This window comes from Andrographis paniculata, unplaced genomic scaffold (genome assembly GCF_009805555.1).
Source record: "Andrographis paniculata isolate CXL003 unplaced genomic scaffold, ASM980555v1 Contig32END, whole genome shotgun sequence".
NCBI lineage: Eukaryota > Viridiplantae > Streptophyta > Magnoliopsida > Lamiales > Acanthaceae > Andrographis > Andrographis paniculata.
In genome coordinates, this window is record NW_026137565.1 from 4,876,752 (window position 1) to 4,899,560 (window position 22,809).

General features: G+C 29.5%; 2 protein-coding genes across 4 annotated transcripts; one reads left to right on the top strand and one right to left on the bottom strand.

Moving 5' to 3' along the window:
• Positions 1-2,985: 2,985 nt before the first annotated feature.
• Positions 2,986-5,952, bottom strand: LOC127247114 (transcription factor bHLH123-like). Of its 2 annotated transcripts, none has more exons than XM_051268830.1 (7): positions 5,485-5,952; positions 4,734-5,358; positions 4,418-4,528; positions 4,200-4,265; positions 4,026-4,085; positions 3,871-3,933; positions 2,986-3,762 (listed from the first exon to the last, which is right to left on the bottom strand). In XM_051268830.1, exons 1-7 carry the CDS (start codon positions 5,796-5,798, stop codon positions 3,601-3,603), a joined length of 1,401 nt encoding a protein of 466 aa, XP_051124787.1. In that variant the 5' UTR covers positions 5,799-5,952; the 3' UTR covers positions 2,986-3,600. The 2 variants fall into 2 exon arrangements, with proteins under 2 accessions (XP_051124787.1, XP_051124786.1); XM_051268829.1 differs by having other exon boundaries at positions 4,020-4,085.
• A 12,756-nt stretch (positions 5,953-18,708) lies between these two features.
• On the top strand, positions 18,709-22,239 carry LOC127247078 (uncharacterized). 2 transcript variants are annotated; one of them, XR_007837803.1, is made up of 5 exons: positions 18,709-19,003; positions 19,533-19,691; positions 20,619-21,103; positions 21,327-21,877; positions 21,997-22,237. XR_007837803.1 is itself a non-coding variant. In XM_051268782.1 (4 exons), the coding sequence occupies exons 1-4, from the start codon at positions 18,712-18,714 to the stop codon at positions 21,708-21,710; spliced, it is 1,320 nt and encodes a 439-aa protein (XP_051124739.1). In that variant the 5' UTR covers positions 18,709-18,711; the 3' UTR covers positions 21,711-22,239. The 2 variants fall into 2 exon arrangements, 1 of the variants encoding a protein (XP_051124739.1); XM_051268782.1 differs by having other exon boundaries at positions 21,327-22,239.
• Positions 22,240-22,809: the final 570 nt, after the last annotated feature.

Sequence of the window (22,809 nt, forward strand, 5' to 3'; positions counted from 1 at the left end):
CCGTCCTAATACAATAGTCTTGTTTACCATTTTTTTTTTCGTCTCAAAACAATAGTCTTATTTTCATAAATAATCATATCACCGTAAAACTATCTCTATTTTTTTATTTTTATTACACAATTGTCACTACTTTTTACACTAATACACCTACAAGGGCAAAAAAATCTTTTATCTATATTTTTTACCAACTACTAATATAATATCAATATTTTTTAAATCTCGTGACAGATATGATTATGAGTATAATTTTGGGACGAAGGGAGTATATAATTGTTGAAAATAATAGATATGATTATGAGAAGCAAGTACTTAGTATTCATAAGTCTGATCCTACAAATGAGCAGTGAGAATTGAAGCATCACTTTACTACACACTCATTCATAAATAATCATTACCAAACTTTGTTCATTCGATAAATTAAACAAATTGATTATATATATATATATATATATATTATATACATGAGAGAATATTTTAATTACATATAAATATGTGGATATATTCTCGATATATAGTAGTATTGATTATTATTTTTGTGACATATGATATGATGCTGTGATCATGATTAATGCTCAACTTTTGATGCTACAAATATATTTGTGTTTATTCATGCTTTGAAGTAAAGCTAATATCACTTTTACAAAAATTATCCTCTCTACTTGATTGCTACGGTAGGTGAAATTACTCTATAATTTTTTAGCATAATAATAATAATAATAATAATAATACTATTGATAAATTATAGTACAAGAAAAAATTTGTATGTATATGTATTTATCTCTTAAATAAAGAAATATATTCATATATATAATATTTTATTTTTTTTATAAAATTAATTCATGTTAAATATATGTCTTGTATATAATTTTATTTTTTTATATTCATATTGAATATATTTATTGAAATATAGTATTTTACTTAGCTTGAGGTATATTTTAAATTTATTTTAGTCAAATATATATTAATTAGATTATAAGCCAAATATTAACCAACACTATCTTAGAACTAAGATCAAACTTCTCACCACAATTTTCAATGATAATAAAACATACTTTTGGAGGAAGAGTTTATGTATATTTTTTCCTTTAAGAAAAATGAAAATCTGTTGGGAATTAAATTCACAACAATATCTATAAGTTTTTTTCTTTTATTTTTAGTTTCAAATTGAAATATTTGAAATCAATATTATTTATTTATACGATTTTCAATAAAAATATCATTTTTTTTTCACAAATATCACATCAAAATACTCCATCGGTCCTATATATTTTGAGTATATTATTGTAAATACAAGAATTTAGGCAAAATATCATTAGTAAATAATTAAGAAATGTATTAGTAAAAAATTATTATCTACTAAAAATAATTATAAATTAATATTAAGATAGTTAAATAATTTAAATAAGATTTAAAAAATTATAAATTATAAAATTTAAAATTTGATTAAAATGTACAATAATATTTCAAAAAACAATTACAAATTATGTGATATGTACGACAGATGAAGTAGTATTTAAACAAAATCTAAAATCTAACATTTTATTTCAAATAAATTTTAAATTACAATCAAACAATAATTGTTTTCAATTTAAATGATTGAAACAGAAACGAGAATAGGAATTGCAAAACTACAAAAGAAAAAAGAAAAAAAAATGGTATTCAGTGTTTATTTTATAAAGAATATTTATAGATATAAAAATAATTCAGTATGGCATATTATGTGATTTGGTATTTATAGTATAAAGAAAATATTGATATTATAATATAAATATAGAGTTTGTATGGAAAATACTTTGAATGTGTTACTCCATCCGTACTAGATAATTTGGATCATTGCGATAAATACGATAATTTATATAAAATATAATAAGTAAATAATTAAAAAGTGTAATATAATAAAAATAATTACATTTGAAGATTAAAATAACTATATAATTAAATTAAATTAAAAAATTATAAATTATGAAATTTAAAATATAATTAAAGCATATAATCAAATTAAAAAAAAAAAAGACAAATTACATAAGATAGACGAAAATTGAAAATTGGTAAAAATCAAGTGACGATGTTAATGATGTATTATCTATGTCCTAAATACTATCCAACATTTGATTTCCACGCAAGAATTTAGGTGGATAGTACTAAATATGATGAGTTAAGACATAGATATTGTATATGAGAGAAGTGTATATTTACTCTTTTATTTTAGTGCGATGGGATAAAACGTCGAGTAGAAATTAAGTATATTTAATTATTTTTTATTTTAAAACTATTATAAGGTATTTGAAATAGATCAAACAAAAATATAGCCGGGTATTTAGAACGGCTCCTTCAATTGCTTTTTGTTACTTTTAGTTTGGTGCAGTTTTTTTATATGGAATAATATTTAATAGTTTTTTTGTTACTATATCATTTTATATTTTTATTTGAACTAGTATATAAAATATATATAACAAAACATTTATAAGAAAATTATTATTATACACTATTAGGGTTTGAAAAAAAAAAAAAAAAAAAAAGATGAAGAGGGCAGTGCATGCGCCTTGCAGCTGTGAAAGTGAAAGCAGTTAAAAGTGAGAGTTGGATGAAAAGCACAAAGCTAAGGCAAAGTATGTATGTATGTATATATATATCTTCTTCTACCTCTTCTTTAGTGCAACATATATCACTCCATTTCTTTCCTTATTCTTACAGAGAAACTGCATAAAAACAAGGGAATGGAAAGGCCCTAATCGATCTCGTGCAGCTGCTTCTGACTTGATTCCACTAACATAAATAAATAATTTTATATATATACACATATTCTGAAGATATATAAACAATGTAAAAGTAAGAGTTCGTTCAATCAATGGATCTCCCTCCCCCACTCCTCTTCTGGAAATGAATTATTCCTTTCATCATCCTCTTTTTGAAGAGTAGTTAAATAAATAAAGTGGGGGAAGGAATTAAGAAATTAAAACAAATTAAAAAAAAAAACCCTTAAAAAGTAATGAACACAGAAGCTCCTCTGAACATATAACATATATAAATTAAATATAAATAAATAAAATGCACCACCAGACCACCAAAGGTTGGATCTTTTTCTATATATCCTGAATTCAGCTACAGACAACAAATACCAGCAGTACTAATAATCGACGATGATCATATCTCTAAACTAATTAATAATCCCATCTCATCTGATCATATCTCTACTTATTAATTAATTAATCTCAAGCATCATTCCTGTCCACAAACCACCCTTTAATCATAATGCCTCAATTATTAGAGAAAAAAGACAGACATCTATCTACTTAATTTTGCACACATTAATATTGATTCTTTGCCTGCTGCTGCTGCTAAATCATTTTGCCTGGCCCCAAAATAAAAGTAATTCCCTTGTCTGTTTCTTACCTTTTCATTTCCGGGATTAGTAGTAGTAGAAGATGCAAATGCCCATGGAGAAGAAGGGTACATTATACATGCATATATATATATATATATACACACATATTTTCTATCTTATCTTATCCTGTTATTGGATCTGTTAGGGTTTTGATAAGAGTAGTGTACCCGGCTCTGATTCGGACAAATGCCTTAATTTCGAACATATATATTTCATCATCTGAAACTTGCTCCAAATGTTGGTGTCCAAAAATCCACAGTTGTTTCGTGTGTCATGGGGAAGGTGCTCGAAACCGGAACCAAACATAGCCCTCGGCTTCGAAGATCTTGCCGGACTCCTTCAGCAGGATCATGCTTGTTCGACTTCTCACCTGGATTCTGCACCAGACATGTATAAATTCATATATATGATAAATTACAATGTAGAAATCAATGATCAATTATCGATCAATTTATTATATGATGTCTGTCGAACTAATTCCATACCTGCAGCTGGTGTTGTTGCTGCTGCATGGGAGCTCCATTTTTCATGTAAGGAGTGCTCAAGACCTGATCAAGATTAATGAAATTAGTTATTACATGAACACAATATTTTGGGAAATTAATTATAAATGGTTGAGTAGAAGAGGGCTTACACTGACTTGTTCATGGAGGAACTTTATGTACTCAATAGCCTCGGAAAGTACAGAAGCAGTATCAGTCTGAGGAATTAAACAGATAAAATTGTAACTCAGAAAATTACCACTGTGGAAGAAGAAGGAGATGAAGAAGAAAGATTGATTTTTTTTATTTTTTTTTTATTTTTTTTTTTTTACCTTTCCAAAAGGTGAGACTAATTGTTGAAGTGCTGTTATTCTATCTCCCATCTTCTCTTTTCTCACCTAATCAAGAAGCACGCAGCCGACCCGATTATGATATATATAATTAATTAGCATATGAATAAATTAAATTAAAGAGAATGAAGCTGTGAGGCATGGAGGACCCATCATTGCCAAAAGGAAACGTACTCTACAAGCTCCATTATAAATCAGACCTTAAAAGCAGCCGGTAAAGGGGATGGCGTTTCGTTCCGACCTCTTTTGTTTGATGTTGTCGTTTCTGTGCTGCTTTTCTTCGTTGTCGACGTGCTCAAATCCGATGAGCTCTGGGGAATGTAATTGGAAGTTAATTAATTAAGAGGGGTTGATGGATTGATAGAATTTGATTTGATTTAATTTGATTTGATGTGTTCTCGTGCACAATGCAGACAGTGGATTCATTGTAATGGAATCGTTAATTTATTAACCGCATGGGTTAAATGTCGAAATGAACAGGAAATTGTAATGAAATTCGAAGCTATTTTTAGTTACCTTGGGTTTTTCATCGAACGTTGGAGGAGTCGGAATCTGCGTTTGTATGTCCGGGAAAAAGCTCGATCGAGCATCGGACATGGTGGAGGTCCGGGCAGATGCGTTCCAGAAAGGAGTGTTATTAGTAAAATGTAAGTGGGTCCCGCCGCCTGACGGCGGCGGCGGCGGCGGCGGAGATGTTCTCAAGAACGACTGCGGGAATTTATTCCACGAGGAGATTAATCCGGTGGCGCTGGGCGAAGGGTATGGGAAATTCATGGCGGCGTGCTGAGCCTGAGACTGATTTTCCGGCAGTAACAAGCCGTAGGCGGCGGCGGCGGCAGAGGCGGAGGCGGCGGCGGAGGCGCAGTCGAGCTGGAAACCGGTGGTGAAATTGTGGCCGGATGTAATCGTGCTGTCGTCGTTTGAACTCGCCGCCGCCTGGTCGAGAGAAAATCCGCGGTTCAGTTGCCGGAAATTGTGGACGGCGGAGTCATCGGGAGAATCCGTACCGCCGGAATAGAGCTTCTGCGTCCAGTGCTGTTGAGAAGACGAATCGTGCTGCTGGAAATTGGTCGTGTTCGAACTGCTCAGATGATCTTCCTGCTGAATCATCGACCGGAAACTGCTCTCCCCCTTTTCACCCCTACCATTAATTCAATATTCAAGCAACTGATTAATTCGATGAATTACAGAAAGGGGTTTTGGAATTCAATCAATTTTCTAATAAACAGACAAAATTAAATCCATGATTTCATGAAATTAGACTTACAGAAGAGTTGGATTCCAATCGAAGCCTTGAGAAGGAAGCCCCAATCCCATCATCTGCAGGTTGTTGTGGTCGGCCAGAACGCCGCCTCCGCCGCCGCCGCCGGCGTGATCGGCGCCTTGCAGCAACATAGAGCCATCTGAATCGATGGAATTCGGCCGGGGAGGTTTCATGTCGCCGACCTCTATCGGCCATCCGAAGCTTGCTGCCATGGCGCTTAGCGTTGTCGGAACAGTAGCTGATGTAGTCTCGCCGTCGAATCTGCTCCTTGATGTCTCCCACCAGTTGCCACTCCCGAGCTGGAATTCATCCGCCATGGCTGCCTTCTTCTTCTTCTTCTTGCTCTTTTTTTTTTTTTTTTTTCTCTTTCTCTATAGTAGTATATATTATCTTTTGATTAATTTTTTCTCAAACAGTGGAGGTGCTTATGCTTGAAGACTCTCCCTTCCTCTCTTGATTTTTACCAATTGACATGATTCCGATTTGCTGCATCTCAATATATATATATATATATATAAATAGTAGTCCTTAAATGAACGACCAAAAATTTGCGGTTGACTTTTTTCCAACAGTGATTTGACAAAGGAAATGAAAGGTCATATTTGAAAGCTAAGCAAATTCCATTACAACCCTAATTAATAAATTAATTAATTGAGATATATGTTCCATTATTATTATTATTTATTATTATTATTATTCATCTGTCTTTGTCACAGCCAATAGCGGTTTGGGAAAGCAAACTTTTGCCAAAGACAATGTTGAGTCAGTATACCATTGACGTTTCAAGACAAAAGCATGCACGTCATTACCTCGTAAATATGTACCGAAACTAGCTACAACATAATTAATGATTTATCTCTCTAATTAATTAATCATTTTCGAATAATTAATTATATATCTGGAGTAATAAATTTGGATCACTTGCCCCCGGTCCGCTTCTGTGACACAAGAGCATATCCAATTATTAACACCAAATCTCATCTGCAATTTAGCGAATTAATTAGTGCAGCAAAAATAAAAATTTAAATAATTAGTGTTGGCCGGGTAGACTATCTTTTAATTTTTTTAATCATTTTAGTTCTCTAATTAATTAAAGTTTATCTAATGTGAAAATTTTTTGCATTTTTCATCATTCGATGGCGGAGATCTCTGCGTGGCACTCGCATGTCTCGTCGGAAGACACGTGTCCGCAGGTCAGCTACACTTAACAGAATTTTTTTTATTTCTTAAAACTTTTTTCTAAATACATAAATTAAGAGTTTAGGGTTTATAAAAATTTATGTTTCTAATACATAACTTTTAAAAAATAAATAAATAATAAAAAAATTCACGTGTCTGCTAGGTGGTGTTAATCTGGCGGGCACGTGTCATCCGGCAAGTCACACAGATGCCATGCAGGTATCTCCGGAGTCAGAGGACTAAGAATACAAATATTTTTTACTTGCAAAATTAGTTTGCGGACAGACTCGAATTATAAAATTAAAATGATAAAGGAATCTAACTACAAAACTAAAAAAATAGTTTACCCATAAGTGTTTTATGGCACAAAACCTAATGTGCACTGCCTCAGTGAATAAATTATTCTTGCAAAATCTACAACAATAAAGATAAACCCTCTTTAATAAAATGATATTAAAAATTCTTGCCTCAATGAATAAATTATTCTTGCGAAATCTACAACAATAAAGATAAACCCTCTTTAATAAAATGATATTTAAAATTCTTGATTGTTGTAGCTCTAATGTCGTCATTGCAACAACTTTCAAATGATGTGTATATCTATCTCAATCAAAACATATTCTCATATACATTATATCATTAACTTTCTAAAATTCATTTTTAAAGATTCGATATTAATTAAGCTTGATGAAGAGTTAAATAATTAAGGATATGCATAGATAGTTGTGATGATAGTGGGGAAGTCAATGTCAGTGACTAAGGCCACCAGATTGAATTCAGAAAAGCCATCATACTATGAGCCCATATAATATGTAATAAGGTGGCTGACAATGAACATGCATACACAACAATATAATGCTATTTTATTTTTCTACCTATAAGGTGGATGTCGATACACACATGAATATGATCAATGAATGAATACCCATACTAAAATTTTCACATACTCAATAAATCAATAATTGGAATAAGTTTTTTATTTTTATTTTTAAAGAAATCCATAATTAACTATATACTATAATAGAGGGAGTGAATTGAGATATTTTAGCTCCACCAAGTAATTAAGTTAATATTAAAGTGAATAAGCAGTAGTAAGTGGGAGGCGGTGGCGTCAAGTGTCAACCACGACGGCATGAAACGGTGACGTTTTGAAATAATATACTTAATATTTAATTAATTAATTTTGACCCTTATTTATATTAGTGATCTAATTTTTCATCGTCATGGTCATCTAAGTAAGTAAGAAAAGAAAAACAAACAAGTCAACGATGGTAACGTGCGCGTGCGTGTGGCGTGGGACCCTCACCCGGAATGACCTAAGAGTCAGAGCCTGAAAGGAATGTAAGTAATACTATAATGCTAGGTAGGTTATTAGGGTAGTAGCTACTATTAGGTGGTTTTTTTTTTTTTTTTAAAAGAAAAACATGTAATAATACTATTGTATTTTAAGTACAAAAAAATATACTCCCTCCGTCCCATAATAAAGTATCCATTTTTTCATTTTACTTTGTCTCATAATAAAGTATCTATTTTTTTTTTAGTAACTGTACTATCTACTTAATATTACAAATACCCTTACAACTTACAATATATTACACAAATGTCGTTACCTTTATATCACACATACTAATAAGGTTATTTTAGTCATTTATATTTTATTCCTACTATATTCTAATATAATACTAATATTTCTAAAATTACGTGCAAAAGACAAATTGATACTTACTTCTGGGACGGAGGGAGTATTACATATTTTAATTATATTTTAAATTTGAAAACTATTTATCTTAATTCTAATTTATAATTATTTTTGTAATATATTGCTTAATTATTTATGAATTATGTCATTTTTAAAATTCACTACAAAAGAAATAATATTTTTATAACAATTTTTTTTTTCCCCTAAAAATCACATTTTTCATCACTAATCATATTAAGAATAGAATTAGCTATGGACGAAATTTATTCGCTCCTGTAGTTCATATAGTTAACTCCAATCGTTCCTAATTTTCGTTACAAATGTGTTATTTTTTGTAATGCTCGTATAAAAAATATACAAAGCACGGTATATGGGATGAAGTGAGTGTATTTTTATCAACAATTGCGTATTTATATGATTGCAATATAAAACTAGTTTGGATTGGCTTTTTAAAAGTACTTTTAATTTCTATTTTTTTAAAAGAAAAATATTTATTCCTATTTATATATAGGTTTTTGCTCAAAAGAAAGAACAATTTTTGGATGTTAAAAGTATTTTTTCTAAAAAAGCACTTCAAGAGTAATTTCGTGAAAAAAATAAGAAGTTTTACGATGTAAATTGCTAATTTATTCATAATAATAATAAATAATTAAATAAATAAACTAATATTATTAATTTATATATTATGATTAAATTAAAAATTAAATAATTGTATTTAATTATTATATATGTTATGTTTAAATTAAAATTTAAAATATATAATTGAGATATCAAATTTTTAAAGTATAAATTTTAATTATATATTAGATAATATAATTTTTAGCTATAATTTATAAAATTTTAAGATAAATTGTATTTTTATTTTTTAATAAAATTAAATAAAAATTAAATTAAATTTAAAAAAAATATAATTTATACATAAATTAAAATAAACAAATATTTTTTCAATTAAGTTAAATAATCTAAAATTTTAAAATAAATTTAGAAAGTTTAATAAAAATATTTTTACATTATTATATCATATTTGATCATTTTAACAGTTTAAAAATACTTTAAATTTTATTATATCTAAATAATTTTTATAATTTTTTTTTATATATAATAATTCGGCCGAACTATAATTTTATAGTCACGAGTTCATTCTTATGCCACCGAATCATTTGGTAGGACTGATTTTGCTATTATTATTATTATTTAGAATAGTATCGAGAGAGAGAAAGAGAGAAGTGGCTAATACAAACATTCCTCTTCTAATCATTTCCTATTTTCCATATTAGTCTTCCCACTGCTTTGCGTTCACATTCACCTATAAATATAATACCCTTCCTTCCATTATTTATATTTTATGTATATATATTGACTTTGTTCATATTTTTTTTATATATGTATTAATTATATATATATATATCTATATTGATTTTGTTCATTTCTATAGTGGCATAATTTTTATAAATATTATTAAATATAATATATTATCTATATTTTATTTATTTATATAAATTAATATTTTGTATCAAAATATTAATTTTATATTATTGCTTTATACACTGATTAGTTGTTAAATATAATATTTTTGAAAAAAAAAAAGATTATGTTCAAATTTATTTATTTATTTATTACTATGCAACGTGTTTTTTTTTTTTTCTTTTATTTGGAAGACTAACCAAAGCTATGGCTTAAATGCTAGGTTGTGAGTGTCCGCACCACGAATACAAAGGAAGAGATAGGGAGATGAATAGATATGATGAGAATCGATCCCCCTGAAATTGAGTGTTTCGTCGTTAGAGCTATTAACGAATCGAGTTAAATTTTAAGTCTTCGTTAATGTTCGCAAACAAGACTCGTGTTCGTTCATTAAGTTTTCGAGCTAGTTCGTAGTGTTCGAACTCGACTCATTAAGAATTTTTGTTGTTTGAGCTCGTGTTCGTGTTCAGCTTGTTTAGGCTTGATTAAGCTCGTTCAAGCTCGTTTGTCTCTTTTTTTTTTTAATTTATATAAAAATTAAAAAGAAAATTTTAAATTATTTTATTTATATATTTTAAATTAATATTTTATTTATTTATAATTTTATATGTATATATAATATTTATAATAAATACTCTTTTCGTCCAGCTATAAAGTATATTATTTAAACAAATGTTCGCGAACAAAGCTCAGGTTCGTTCATTAATCAAACGAGTCCGTTTATGTTGTTTGGTTCAGCTCGGCTCGTTAACGTTTACAAACGAACTTTAACCGAGTCGAATCGAGCCGACCCGAGTCGAGTTCACGAACGGCTTAGTTTGTTTAACAACTCTATTCGTCATTAGATTACACCCTCATTCTCTTTATTTACTATCAACTTGATATATGTTTTAAAAATAAAATATTTCATCCGTCCGTCTCTAAGGGTCACATTTACCTTTTGCGTCATTATACTTAACATTAAAAAACATCCTTATATTTATATAATTTTTTCGTACAAATGTCCCTCTATTAGTATTATAAGACACTAATTGAAATATGTTTGCAATTTTTTTTTTAATTTGTACTACGTTTTTATATAATAATTAATATTCAAATATCAACAAGCAAAAAATAAATAAAAGCTTAAACCTGGACAAAAGTAGTATTAACATTCGCTCACTTAGCTCCATCACAACATTCACCCATAAAGTCTCGCTTTATTCGCTCAGATTTAATTCACTTCTTTTTTTTTTTCTTTTTTTTTTTTTTTTTTTTTTGTTTAGTTTCAATCTTAACTCTTAGCTCGATTCATTCGTATTGATATCACTAATAAATGCACACATATATATATATATAAATATACATATATAATTCCCTGCAATTTCGGCATTCAAACGTATCATCAACGTAGCCAATCAGTAGTTTAACCTATGATCTCAAACCCTACTTAGAAACTAATTATGACAGGTGATCAATGAAATCATACCACATATCTTTAATTAATTATTATTATTATTATTATTTATTAAAAAGAAAAGAAAAAAAAAAGCATTAAATACGATGTATTATCACTTCACATGCTCCACAATGTTGGGATATTTATCAACATATATAGTAATGCAATGAAGACAAAGAAAAACCATCATTAAGCTTTCTCTAACTCATTGTAATTCGTTCGGACAAAAAATATTTATATATATAAAAAATATATCTATGATCCGCTCCAAAGAAGTTAATGAGTAGATCAGCCAACATAACATACTCACAGCTGCGAGATTATCTTTGATTCACGCCCAAGTTATGTCCTGATAAATTTCATATTAATAAATTTTATGATACATTATGATTTGCCTTTGGGGGAAACCTAGGATACTTGCAATTAAGCTATATACTCGATGACACCTCTATATATATATATATATATAGAGAGAGAGAGAGAGAGAGAGAGAGAGAGAGAGAGAGAGAGAGAGAGAGAGAGAGAGAGAGAGATGGTTGGGGTGGTGAATAAGACTACTTAGTACCATAATCAGCTACTTCCCGACTCATGATTGAAATGAAATCAACATGACTTGTATAGATTATTACCATTTATTGTCAGCTTAATTATAATGTATGTGTTATGATAATATATATCATATGTTGAAAGTAATCGTAATATATGTTGCCTAGATTATTATTATTTATTGTTAGTTCATAGATACACATATATTTTTTTGTTATTAACGTATACTTCACGCTGAGACCAATTGTGATATTTGCCATTAGTTGATATCATATATCCTATATTCTAACATATCCTATCATTTTAGATATAAAAATAACTTTTTTATTTTATTTTTTTACTTCTTCTGTCTCTTTTTTTTTCGTTTACTATTTCTATTTTCGTTCATCCTATTTTATTTGTCATTTTTTTTAGGAAATATGATTGTACACTTTAATCACATTTTAAATTTTTTATATAAATTTTTTTAATCTTAGTTATACTATTTAATAAAAAAATACTACTTTTTTTTATCCTAAAAAATAGAAATTTTATTTTTACTTACTTTTTAAAAATGCGTTTATTCAAATAAGCACACAATTAGCTAATGAAAAAAATATTTCTTAAAACTCTGCCCAAAAACTCCACCAAAAAGTAAATATTTCGCCGAACCGGGGGAGTAAGTATTAAATATTATACTATCTCCGTCTCATAAGTAAGTATCTTTTTGTTTTTTGCACGGAATTTAAGATATATTAATATTATATTGATATATAGTAGGAATAAAATAAAAATGACTAAAATAACTTTATTAGTATTGTGTGATATAAAGATAAATGACATGTATGTAATATTTTGTAAGTTGTAAAGACATTTGTAATATTAGGTAGATAGTACAATTACTAAAAAAAAAAATAAATATTTTATTATGAGACGGATAAAAATGAATAAATGGATAATTTGTTATCGGAGATAGAGATTATCAAATAGTTAATGCCTATTATTAGAATTCATATGGTAATTTGTTAGTTATTATTAAAATACTAGTATATTTTTTAGTACCTACACAGAAAGTAAGGGTTTGTTTCTTCAATTCCAAAACCCCGACGTTTTTACTATTTAAAATTTTATATTTTTAGAAAAGAAATATATATTTTTTTTCTATCAAAAAATATTTCATTTTCAAACTACATCAAAAGAAACATACCCTTATATAATTTTATTAATTGAACGAAGAAAATATTCTATCCGACTGCCTTTGAGAGTCACATTTACTTTTTACATTATTTAATATTAAAAATAATTTTATATTTGTATAAATTTTTGTACAAATGTCATTCTATTAGTATTATAAAACACAAATAAAAATATTTTTGCAATTTTTTTAATTTATACTATATTTTAATATATAATAATTAATATTTAAAGATAAAAACGCATAAAGTAAAAGAAACGTTATAATCGGAGAGAAATAGTACTAAATATTTAATTATTTATTATTTATAAAAAATTAAAAATTTTAGAACTTTCAAAAACTTATATTGACAATCTAAATTGGACATCCATCCCAAATTTACATATATGCCCTCACGCATTCAGATTATAGGGATGTCAACGGGGCGGATTCAGAACGGGTTCTGCAGGTGTCGAGACCCGCCCACTAGAAAATATTAAGCTCTGAGACCCGCCCCGCCCCGCTTCCATCCGGCCCCAGGACCCGCCCTGTCCCGCTTCCATCCGGGTTCGGGGGCAACCGGCAAACTCGTTTTTTTTAAAAATATATAATAATAAATATTTTTTTTAACAATCGAATACTAAAACAAATAGCATTAAAAGCACAAAAAAAAATCTAAAAATAATCAAATATTGATCCATAAAAATAAGATAAATAAATAAATAATATATTTTTATTATATAAATGTACATATATATTAGTTATAATAATTTTAAAAAATATCCGGGTTCGGGTCTGGGTCCGAATTGGAGCGGGTTTTTAGTAAAACCCGTAACCCACCCCGAACCCGGCCGAGTTTAAAATTTTAAATCCACAACCCTCCCCGAAACATATTATTTAGATCCGAACCCGCCCCATTAAAAACGGATCCGGGGCGGATCCGGGGCTAAACCCGGCTCTTTTGACATCCCTATCAGATTATGGCACTGTGTCTGTAGCCCTAATGCATTTTGCCTATTCTGCCGCACATCGTGCAAGAATTGTTTGAGACTCTACTGTAATTTGTGTTGACCAAAATATTGAAAACTTTCTCCATTTTTTACACCTAAGATTAATATATTATAAATATTGCTCTTAATAAAAAATGATAATTTATTTTATTTTATTTTATTTTTTTATATGTAAATAGGACTTAAATAAATACCATAATTAATAATAAATAGCTACCATTATTTAATCAATTAACGGTTACCACACCATGATGACCAGTACAACATTCATATTCATATTATCGCATACATATATTATATATACAATTAATTGCTTAGTCCAATGTATTCAAATCATATTCAATCATCATTATTATTTTTGATAGATTATATTAAAAATGCATAATGAACTAAAACTTTCAATCTACCAACCCTCACGCACTCTCTCTCATACACACAAATAAAATACTAATAGAGTATATTTAAAATTTTTTAAAATCTGAAGAATTTTGTAAGCAGTAAAATATTAAATAAAAAATTAAGTATTTTATATAATATAAATAAATACTTACTTCGTCCTAAATATTTTATAATATATATATATATATTTGTTTCAAATATCTTACAAATTTTAAAATAAAAAATAATTAATTATAATATTGACTTGAAATGGATGGAATACTAAATATGATACTACTTTCGTCCCACATATCGTGTGTCTGTTACACTATAGACACGGTATATTTTAGGAGATGTGTAACTAACAGATAATTAAGAATATATTACTGAAAATAATTATCCTATAATATAAATAATTATAAATTAAGATTAAAATAACTAATTAGTTTAATTAAAATTTAAAATAAAATAAAATTAAAAAGTTTAAAATGAGATTAAAATGTATAATCATTTTCTAAAAAAGGAAAGTGACATGATATATGGAACGGACTGAAACGACAATATGGACATGGTATATGAAACAGAGGGAGTACTTTGTAATAAATATTCGGTCGAATATTTTTTTAAAAAAAAATTAATTTAAATAGGAGTAATATATGCAGGGCGTGACGTAAGAATGACAGAATGATGAGGTGCAGAAGATGACAAAGGAGACAGAGGTGCAAATCATTCAACGAGGAGTGATGGCTGCTGGAGAAACATGTCACACACAACACATATACATACACACATTGTATGTATATCTATATACTATATTATTGAATTGAGGATTTGAAACAGTGTGAGTAAAGCTGACAAAATTGATGGGCTAGCTATGGTCTTGGGGTGTCAATGAATGGAGAATTCCATTCCATTCCATGGCTCTAAAATAATTATAGTACCAATAAATATTTTATTGATTATATATATATATATACACTTTATTGAGGTCAACCAGAAATGTTATTAAAATATAAATAAATAAATATATATATATATATATCTATAGGAAAAGACACACCCCGCGTACAATCCGGCAACCTCACACTTCATCATTCCAAGGTTTACTTCTAAGGAATTGTCATTATGTTCCACGTAACGCTAATATATTGTAGAAAAAAAAAGTAGAATAGACTCAAAAAAATAATGAAAACATTGAAGATATTTTTAAAAAAATAATAATAATAGAAGGGGGAAGAATTTATGCAGAAGATATTTCTGCAAACTGGAAAATTAATGGAATATTGAGGTAGGGATCAGGTTCGAAACCATTAGAGAATGATTATAAATTATTGAGTGATTATTATTTATATATAATGGAGAGAATGTGAGCTGTCAGAATCACAGACACAGATGCATCACTTGTTTAAGTCAAGGATCAATTCACATTATATATATATTTCAGGTGGAATAATTTTGGACATCATATTGACTCTTCTGCTGACTGAGGATGATGTCATGTCGGCTTCGGTGTAGGCGTTGATTATTTTTTGCTGTATTAATAAATTAATTAATTAATTAATTAGATATTTAGATATTATAATGGAATTAATCTCCCTAATTTGCAATTATTAATTAATTTTCATTAAATATAACACCAGGGTATTGAATATGTGTATGTAGTCATGTAATGTAATGCATTGGATTTTATTTTTGTTTCTTTATTGAATTATATTAGTAACAATTTTAGCACTGAATATACTCTGAACATTAATTAAAAATATGTTTTATATGCATAGAATTTTATTATTAACACATGAGTTTTATAAATAATTCAAATTATTTATTTATATTCAGTGATTGAAATATGATTGATTTAAATTATACAGATTCAAGCACACGACGAAATCATGTGTTATATATATATATATATGCTACATTATTGATATGGAGTGGTATTTAATTAGCCCACTTTGTTATAGTGACAATTTATTTATATACAAAGTTAGAGAGTTGTGCAGCACGTGGTGTGCATCTTTTTCTTGTTTATATATATATATATATATATCTAGTGATAATGCCAAGATGACATGGCATGAGACAAGGGATGGGTAATTATGATTTATGAGTAACAATAAGAACAAACAAATAATGTACAAAAAGGATCAATAAAATCTGGCGACACATTATGGTCTCTAGATCATAATTTAAATCATTAACTTTTTTCGATTTTATTTTTTGTTTAATCATTTCTTGAATATCTTGCTTCACACACTTACCTTTTATTCTTCCAAATTAAATCACAACGCCAATTATAGTGAATCTATAATCAATTTTCAATGTCACCAACAAATATTACAGAATTAAGATTTAATGGTCAAAATAATTTTATGGGTTAATAGGCATTAAGGGAGTGGTTTTTCGGAGTTTTTTTTTTAAAAAATAAAAATAAAAAATAATTATTATTATATTGAAAATGAAATAAATATTGATCAATGTCATATATTTTGTATAAAAAGTTAGAATTAAATATGATGTTTTTGAACAAAAATTAGGAGATTGCATATTAAAAAAATCTATAAATAAATAACTAAAAAGAACAAATCCTAAATTGTGCAAATATGCTAATATGAATATTAATAATATTTTATATATATATATATATATATAATATGTGTGTTTTTTATACATTTTAAAATATAATCATGTAAATAATTAAACTCGGTCTAATTTGATTTGAAATTTTTGCGAATATGATTAATCAAAATTTTGATGATTTATTGAATATTTATTATATTTATTTCAGTTTGAACTATTTCCAAATAATGCAAATCTCTTTTGTTAACTGAAAATTTTGTTAATCAAAATGCTCAGTTAAATAAAATTTACAAATTTGAATATTTATTCAATTTGATTCGAATACCAAATACTTGTCAATTTGTACATAGTTGAACTATATCCACTCATAGATTCATATTTTATTCAATTTGAATATTTGATGTAATTTTTATTGTGAAAAAATTCCTATTAACAAATAATGATAAAATTTTGAAAAACGTGTTTATAAATAATGCTCTATCTTGTGGGCCTAGTGGTAGAAAATAAAATTGTTGGGTTAGAAAAATATATGGGCTAAGCAAGCCCCATCATGTTTTAGACTACTTTGAAGTTTGATGCTTCTAATTTTTATTTTTTAGAATTGGATGAGAATAATTTTAGGGTGTTTAAATATGAAATCTTAAATATATATTTATTTTAGATTATAAAAAATAAAAAATTATAACTAGTCATACTTTAAAAAAATAATAATAATAATTGGGGAAATAATTTTTTAAAATTTTAAAAGGACCAGCTTGTAATAATAATAATAAAAAAAAAAGACTTGATTGTCAATTTCAAGGTTGATTAATGAAAGAGAATATAAATATTATTTATATATTTAAGAGAAAATCTACAAAAAAAAAAAAAAAAAAAATAATAAATAATAAATTTTAGTTAGATTTGAAGAAAAAAAATATTAAACACAATGATATTGTTAATTGATAGTAATTTTATTTTTATTTCTAAAAACGACCCAACTTCAAATATATATATTTTCTTTATCAAATATTTACTATTGAAAAAATAAATATATTCTATATATTTTTAAAAACACAATTAATTTAAATATTAAATTATTAATATATACTCTCTCTTTTTGGTCCAAATGGGCCTTTGGAATTTTATTGTAAATTACTAGTATTTTATTAGTTAGTGAAAATATATAAGAGGTTTTGACATTTTTGCATTTGATTTTATGTAAAAGATAATTTATTGTAATTATATTTTTGTAATTTAAGTAAAAGTTACGAATATTTTGGTATTAGCTTGAAAGAAATATTTTGGAGAGAAACGAACCCAAATAGTAAAAATATACTTTAAGTTGAGACGAAAAATATTATATCAAATTAATAGTGAGTAAAAATGTCGCTGTACTTTCTCAACACTATTTTTTAATTTCCAATTTCCAAACAATAATTATAAAAAATACGTATATTATGCAAAAGTAAAAGTAAGAAAAAAAAAAAAACCCTTCAAATTATCATTATACAAAATTAGAAAGTCATTACAAAGAGTCAAAAAAATCATTACAAAAAGTCAAATAATAGTACATTATATTTTGACAAAATTCCCCGTCAAACACACAGAAAATCACTTAATCTTGGTGAAGAGACATATGATTTATTTTGTTATCATAATGTAGAAAGGTAAGGTATTTTTACAAGGTATCTTATAAATGGGCTGCTGAGGCTTAACATAAAAATGGGCCGATAGGTCCATCAGGCCCAAATCTGCAAATACTATAAGAACGTCGTCTGGAGGGCGCGAAGTGAGCCCAATTTCAATGGATCTTCTTTCCAAGGCGTACGCAACGGCTTCCGACGACGACGACGACGTTGACGATAGTAAAGGATCCAGAACCTGGAATTCCTTGCCGCCGCCGCCGCCGCCGCCGCTTCAACACAAGCGGTCGAGGCCTGAAGTATTACTTGAACAGCCGATGCCAGTTTATCGATGTCCTCTCCCTCCCGAAGCTCCGATGCCAGGAAGATACATATCGAAGCGACAAAGAGCAGCCCTTTCTGTCGATTCAACCGTAGCTGAGAAAAACCTGACCACGCAAAATCCTTCGCCAGGTCTGCTTCGATTCTCCCTGTGAAATGATACGATCAAATTTTTAGATACATTCTTTTTAGCTGGTTTTGCCATTAGTATTGTTGGCTTCTCAGTACTCAAACTTCTAAACTTGCTATGAATGGATATGAATTACAACTAAATAATATGTATGGCGTTAATCGATTAATAACCGAATTGCACTCCCATCACTTGGTTGCGTTGCGTTTTCTGCATTCACAATTTGTAGTCGCGTTATTGACCTCATATATGCAAAGTTTGATACTGGTTTACTTGGATGTATGCGTGCATTCTTAACGGCCGATTTGAGTTGCTCATTTATGTGATCTATGATCTAGCAGAAATATCTCTAGTCATTGTGAACATATCCTGTCCTTTAGGCAACCTTACTGTGGGTGTTTCCCGAAGTTTTAGTATTACTGTAAAGAAATATTTGGAAGTTCATATACATTTTTTGTATTCTCATATATTTAAGGAGTTTCTGTTATTTAACATGACCATCCTGAAACAATTTTCTATCAAAATTTTTAGGAAGTCTTTTGGATTCTGATGTACCGCACAGTATCTTGAAGATATTGAGGCATCATGTTAAGGGTGGTGTAGTTTCGAACCAGACACCTCAGGAATTTTCTGCAGCTCTCAATGGACACACAAAGGCTGTCAATGCTGTGCAGTGGTCTGGAAGTCATTGTAAGTACTTTATCTTTGCCATCATAATAATTGTCATCAGAGTTTATTTCAATATCTGATATGAGTCAACTTGTAGTTGTATTTGATGTTGGGATCTGATATATTTAGCAGTGCCGATATAATACTAACATTTGTTTTTAGGATATGTAACTAGCATGTGGTGTCATATCTGCTAAAACTGAAATTCTGCTATATATTGTTTCCTTAGTTTTGTCCTCTTTCGCTTCTAGTAACATGTAATACTTAACATAATAGTTCTGTTATTTATGAATGATAACATAACATATAATTACTCAGGCATTACATTATCAAGATAATATCGGTATGTACAGGGACATGTCACATTTATATATATATATATATATAATACAGTGCATCTAATTCATATATTCTATAATTTAATGATGTACAAATATGCAAAAAATTATTAATATAACTCTATTCGGATACTACTATTATGATATATACACTTACCCCTCCAAAATTACATCTCTGGACAAAGCCTATTCGGATACTACTATTATGATATATACACTTACCCCTCCAAAATTACATCTCTGGACAAAGCCTGGTTTATCAGAAAATTGCAATGGAGCGTTTATGAATTGAAGAAACTGATTTAAGGAGTATCTTGCAAACCACAATGTAGGTCTGATTACAATTTAAGATGTCTTTTTCCTCCTTTGGTACAGACATCATTAGAAAATGTTTGATCAGCAATTCAGCAGTCAACTAACAAGCTAGAATATGTTTGTGAATTTACAGATTACATGTAATTTAACAATTTCATTTTTACCATTTTGCTTACTTGATTTGATACTGTAGTTAAGTAAGTGCTTGTGTGGATGTACCTCTATTGGACCTGCTTATAGAATTTCCAGCTACTTTCATGCTGTGAACTTTTAATCTTACCTATGTAGTTTTCAGCTCATCTTATTGCATCCGCGGGAATGGATCATACTGTTCGCATATGGAATGTGTGGAGTAGTAGTAAAAGGCAGGCACGTATATTAAATTGCCACAATGCGGCAGTGAAAGATGTGATCTGGTCTCCACAAGGATTGTCTGTGCTCTCGTGTGGCTATGATTGCACATCAAGGTTGGTTGATGTTGAAAAGGGAATAGAGACTCACGTTTTCAAGGAGGATCAAGTTGTTGAAGTTGTAAAATTTTCACCAAACAACTACAATTTATTCCTCTCAGGTGGATCAAAGGGTCGCCTTAAACTGTGGGATATTAGGACTGGCACTGTGGTGCATGAATACATACGTAATCTAGGCCCAATCCTTGATGTAGAGTTCACAGTTGATGGCAAGCATCTAATTACATCAAGTGATGTGTCGAGAAGTAACCTCAGTGAAAATGCAATCTTAGTTTGGGATGTATCGCGCCAAGTTCCACTGTCAAATCAGGTAAAGTTCATGTGTTCTAGCTTGCAGCACATCTTTCTCGCATTAGTTTGTATACTATTCTACATGAATTGAACCCTTTTAACTGTTGCAGCACAAAATCGTTAGATTTGCTTTGCTTCTCTAAGTCTTTTATTTCTTTTTCCTTTGGCGTGCGCTTCTGTATTCATGTTTATCTATACTTGTGAAATCAGGCCGTTAACTATTTCTCTTTTGAACTTCTCAGGTCTATGCAGAAGCGTACACATGCCCATGTATACGACGCCACCCATTTGAGCCATATTTCATTGCTCAATCCAATGGGAATTACATGGCTATATTCTCCACCCGAGCCCCCTACAAACTAGACAAGTACAAGAGATACGAAGGTCACGGCGTTTCAGGTTTCCCTATCAAATGCAATTTCAGTTTGGATGGAGAAGTTGTAGCCTCCGGATCCAACGATGGATGCATCTACTTCTATAACTCCAAAACGTCCAAACTTATGAAAAAGGTCAAGGCCTTTGAACAAGCATGCATAGATATCGTATTCCACCCTATTTTGCCCGACATCGTAGCTTGTTGTAGCTGGCAAGGAGAGGTCTCGGTTTTCCACCAAAAACTGAAGTAACACTCGGAAGGTGTGACCGTCAACCAGCCCCATTCCTCAGCTGTAAAATGATCTACTAAAGTAACTTCAAAAGGGGCCGGATTTCTGACATACAGTGACTATTAATTGGTGCTGTTTATAACATGGGGATTCTTGAAGTTCCGAAGCTGTGGTTCGAGATGCACCAAGTATGTATTACTATAGCCTTTCTTCGGCTTGCTATCTGCTTCTGCCACGTGTTAAAAATGTTCCTTGAGACAGGACAGCAGTATCCCATTAATAATCGGCCATGTTTTTATGCATCCAGGGTCTACACCTCATGTGGTAGATTGATCATAATTGCCATCTCCTCCATGGATTGTCAGCTGTCAGATGAAAGAGTTCTGGAAATGCTTCTTCATTTAACTGGGAATGGTAGTTCTTGGTTTTTTTTTTCTTTTTTATTTAAAGTTGTAGTAAGTTCTATTTGGTTCATTTGGTAATAGTGTGCGATGTGATCTAAGCTCGCATATCATTATCTTGTGAAAAATTGGTGATGGGAAGGGGTGGGGTGGGGGGGGGGGGGGGGGGGTTTACATCATTATCTTGGTTGTATTGTGAGAAAATGTGTGATGGGAAGGGCAGGCATCAATCAAATCAACAGGGGGGAGGGATGATTCTTGATGTCTGAAGAAGACAATGTTGTCTATTTTGGATGGACCAGGTGAATGCACCCTGTTCGTCCATTTTGTCACCCCCTAATTGCCCATCTTTTAATTGTTCTGGCGTTTGGGGGCCCGTTACTTTATGGTGCCCATTTGATTTCTGATTTTTTTTTGAAAAAAATAAAATCTATATATATATATATATTTGATTTTTTTATTCCATCTTTCATTTCGTTTCTTTTCCCCCTTGTTCCTGTGGATCTTCTTTTTGTTCCTTTTGATAGGTGTATATTATTATTATTGTTATTATTACATAAATTAAAAATTTGATCATTAAAGTTTGAAGTCTCCCCACCAAACTCATGGAGAAAAAGAAAAAATCAATGTGATGGACACATCATGGGATAAATTTCAGATGACATTGGGCCAAGAAGACAGCTGTTCTTCGGTCCATTTGACCCACGTATGGCCCAGTT